The following is a 3,000-nucleotide window of genomic DNA, read 5'->3' as shown; positions in this document are numbered from 1 at the left end:
CCTGACCTTATCTTGCTATCAAGATGGGTTCAGGTGACTAGAGATGGATATCGTGGAAGGTGTCATCCCCATCGCTGGTCGATCCTCCAACATCCTTGATCTATTTATCGGCCCCTGGTTGGAGTGGCTGCGTGGGGGCCTGCCCCGCACAAGGCCTGGAGGAGGAGGAGGAGGAGGAGGAGGAGGAGGAGGAGGAGGAGGATGAGGAGGACGAGGACGAGGATGATGACGAGGACGAGGACGAGGACGAGGACGAGGACGAGGACGAGGACGAGGAGGAGGAAGTGGGAGGCACCTCGTACAGTGGCGGCCAAGCGTCTGCGTCCATGACAGGTAAAGGCGGCGGCCCTACACGCTAATGGAGGAAATCCGTTGAAGAGAGGCAGGGATGAGGGACAAGGGAAACCACTAGACCTGTAGCGCAGTGCAGGTGTGAAGGAGAGGGAGGGAAACGACGAGGAGGGTCATGACTGTCATGGCGTGTAAGTGCGTTTAAGGTTTATTGGTCATGGCGTGTAAGTGCGTTTAAGGTTTATTGGTCATGGCGTGTAAGTGCGTTTAAGGTTTATTGGTCATGGCGTGTAAGGTTTATTGCTCAACTTCTTGTTCATCAAGGTAATCATCGACTTCCTCTTGCTCGCTCTCAAGCATCGAGTTGCTTTCTATGTTGAAGCTTTCCTCCTCCCGCTCGTGAACAATTCCCAACGACCCGCCGGTCGTCCCGTGCCCGTCCACATTCCTCTCTTCCACTTGTCGGGTGAGGTCGTTGCCTTCTCCTCCCTCGCTCCTCATGCTGTGCTCAGCAGCGCGCTCATGCTGTAGCTCAGGGTCACAACGACATGCATCCCGCTGGTCGTGTCACCTGCAGCTTATACGCTTGCTCTTCCAGGACTGCCATGGGCTCAAGCAGCTGTAGACCAGGCAGACCGCAGTCCCCGTCCGTCTCGATGCTGCCGTAGAGCCCGCACTTTGCCACGTCCTTGCTCCACACGCCGTCGTACCTGGCGAGGTCGCAGGTGAGCACAAGGCTGGGCTGCTGCTCCTTCACCGCTTCTTCTTGGAGACGTAGAAGAAAGTGCCAGGGCCATCTTTCAGGTCCAGGGCGTAGTCGCCCTGAGCTACATCAACCTGCCATGCCCTCCCTCCCGCTGCCCTCCTTGGCTCACCTGATACACGTCACCGTTTGCCAGGAACAGCGTTCCAGCTCCATGCCGCTTTCCATTCTCCCACATTCCCTCGTAAACCTTGAGAGCGAAGTCAGATGCCGAGACCAGACAAGAGAAGAGCAGTACAGTCCCGTCGGTGTAGTTCATTCTTCCCTCGCCATGTCTTTTGCCGTTTTGCCATCTGACGGTCACGGGTCAGGAGGAGCAGCGAGCAAGCAAGCGTCTCACTCTCCGTCGTACTTTCCCCCATCCTTGTATGCAAAGATGCCCTGCTCAGCATGAGGCCCGCGCTAGACAGGAAGCACACTCACATGCCCATGCCGCCTCCCCTGCCAAAAGCTTCCACGATACTGCAGGATAAGCTTTCCTTGCACGTTTGTCCAGTGCGTCCCGAAGCCAGACTGAAGAAAGAAGAGAGGAGAGTAAAGGGATGAAGAGAGAAGAGTAACGGGATGAAGAGAGGAGAGAAGAGAGCTAAAGGGATGAAGAGAGGAGAGCTAAAGGGATGAAGAGAGAAGAGCTAAAGGGATGAAGAGAGAAGAGTAAAGGGATGAAGAGAGGAGAGCTAAAGGGATGGGCGAGCAAGGTAATCGAGGAGGAGTGGAGGGCAGGGATTATCTCATGCCATCACCTGCATGTCTTCTCTGAACTCGCCTTCATACTTGTCGCCATTCTTGAACAGGAGGGTCCCTTGACCGCATTTCATGTTCCCCTCATACTGTCCGCGGTATCTGCAACGACTCCATCAAGAAAAGCTCCATCGATCGGTTCCCCTTCACTTGTCGCCGTTGGTGTGATAGACTGTCGCGTGCTCTCCATGCTTCAACGACAAATGGTCCCAAGTCTTCCACAGCGGCTCAGCCTTTGGTGACTTCCACGGAAAATCGTGAGTTGTTGCTGCAAACAGAGCAGATCACTCCACCTGCTTTGAGCGGTTGTCACTGGTTCTCAACGGGCTGCCCACGCTCGCGTTGCTATTGGAAGGTCGCCGTGCTTCTGTGGCCATGAGTACCTGACTTGAGCCATGTGAGCATATTGTAGAAGCGACCTTGTTTGTTTCATCACTTCTCCGCGAATATATCTCTTGCATCCTCCTTGCAGGACAAGTTACATGCCTACTGCATTCCTTGGGTATGTCTGCGTATCCATGCCTCGCCTAGATAGCTTTCCACTTCATACACTCTCGATACCTCATCTCATCTACTCTACTCTCATCTACTCTCATCTCATCTACTTTCATCTCATCTCGCCCTCGCTCCCTCCCTCACGCCCTTTCTTGCTCGCTTGCTCGCTCGCTTACTCGCTCGCTTTCTCCCTCCTCCCCCCCTGCCTGCCTGCCTCCCTCCCTCCCTGCCTGCCTGCCTCCCTTTTCCCTCCCTCCCACCCTCTTCTCTCTCCCTCCCTCCCCTGCCAGCCTCCCTGCCTGCCTCCTCTCCCTGCCTCCCTGCCTCCCTGCCTGCCTCCATGCCTCTTCTCCCTGCCTGCCTGCCTGCCTCCCTGCCTCCCTGCCTGCCTGCCTGCCTGTCTGCCTGTCTGCCTCCCTCCTCTCCTCTCCTCTCTCCCCCTGCCTGCCTGCCTCCCTCCCTCCCTCCCTGCCTGTCTGCCTCCCTCCCTCCCTCCCTGCCTGCCTGCCTGTCTGCCTGACTGCCTCCCTCCTCTCCTCTCCTCTCTCCCCATGCCTGTCTGCCTGCCTGCCTCCCTCCTCTCCTATCCTCTCTCCCCCTGACAGATTGCCTGCCTGCCTGCCTCTTCTCACTCCTCCCTACCTCCTACTCTAAACATATTTTCGTTGTGCAGCATGGAAGCCACGACCACATCCCCACTCATGTTCTAA

At 56.5% G+C, this 3,000-nt stretch overlaps 1 protein-coding gene across 1 annotated transcript; it reads right to left on the bottom strand.

The window, feature by feature from the left end:
- Positions 1 to 946: 946 nt before the first annotated feature.
- GUITHDRAFT_56651 (hypothetical protein) lies at positions 947 to 2,031 on the bottom strand (the record flags this gene model as incomplete). The annotated part of the gene is made up of 7 exons (XM_005837171.1): positions 947 to 1,001; positions 1,049 to 1,113; positions 1,167 to 1,347; positions 1,395 to 1,435; positions 1,478 to 1,567; positions 1,798 to 1,897; positions 1,946 to 2,031. Coding segments are annotated over 7 exons (618 nt in total), but the record flags the coding sequence as incomplete, so codon positions are not given.
- Positions 2,032 to 3,000: the final 969 nt, after the last annotated feature.

Source organism: Guillardia theta (assembly GCF_000315625.1).
Source record: "Guillardia theta CCMP2712 unplaced genomic scaffold GUITHscaffold_15, whole genome shotgun sequence".
Lineage (NCBI taxonomy): Eukaryota > Cryptophyceae > Pyrenomonadales > Geminigeraceae > Guillardia > Guillardia theta.
Note: the sequence above shows the minus strand (reverse complement) of the source record. Positions and strands in the feature narration are given on the sequence as shown.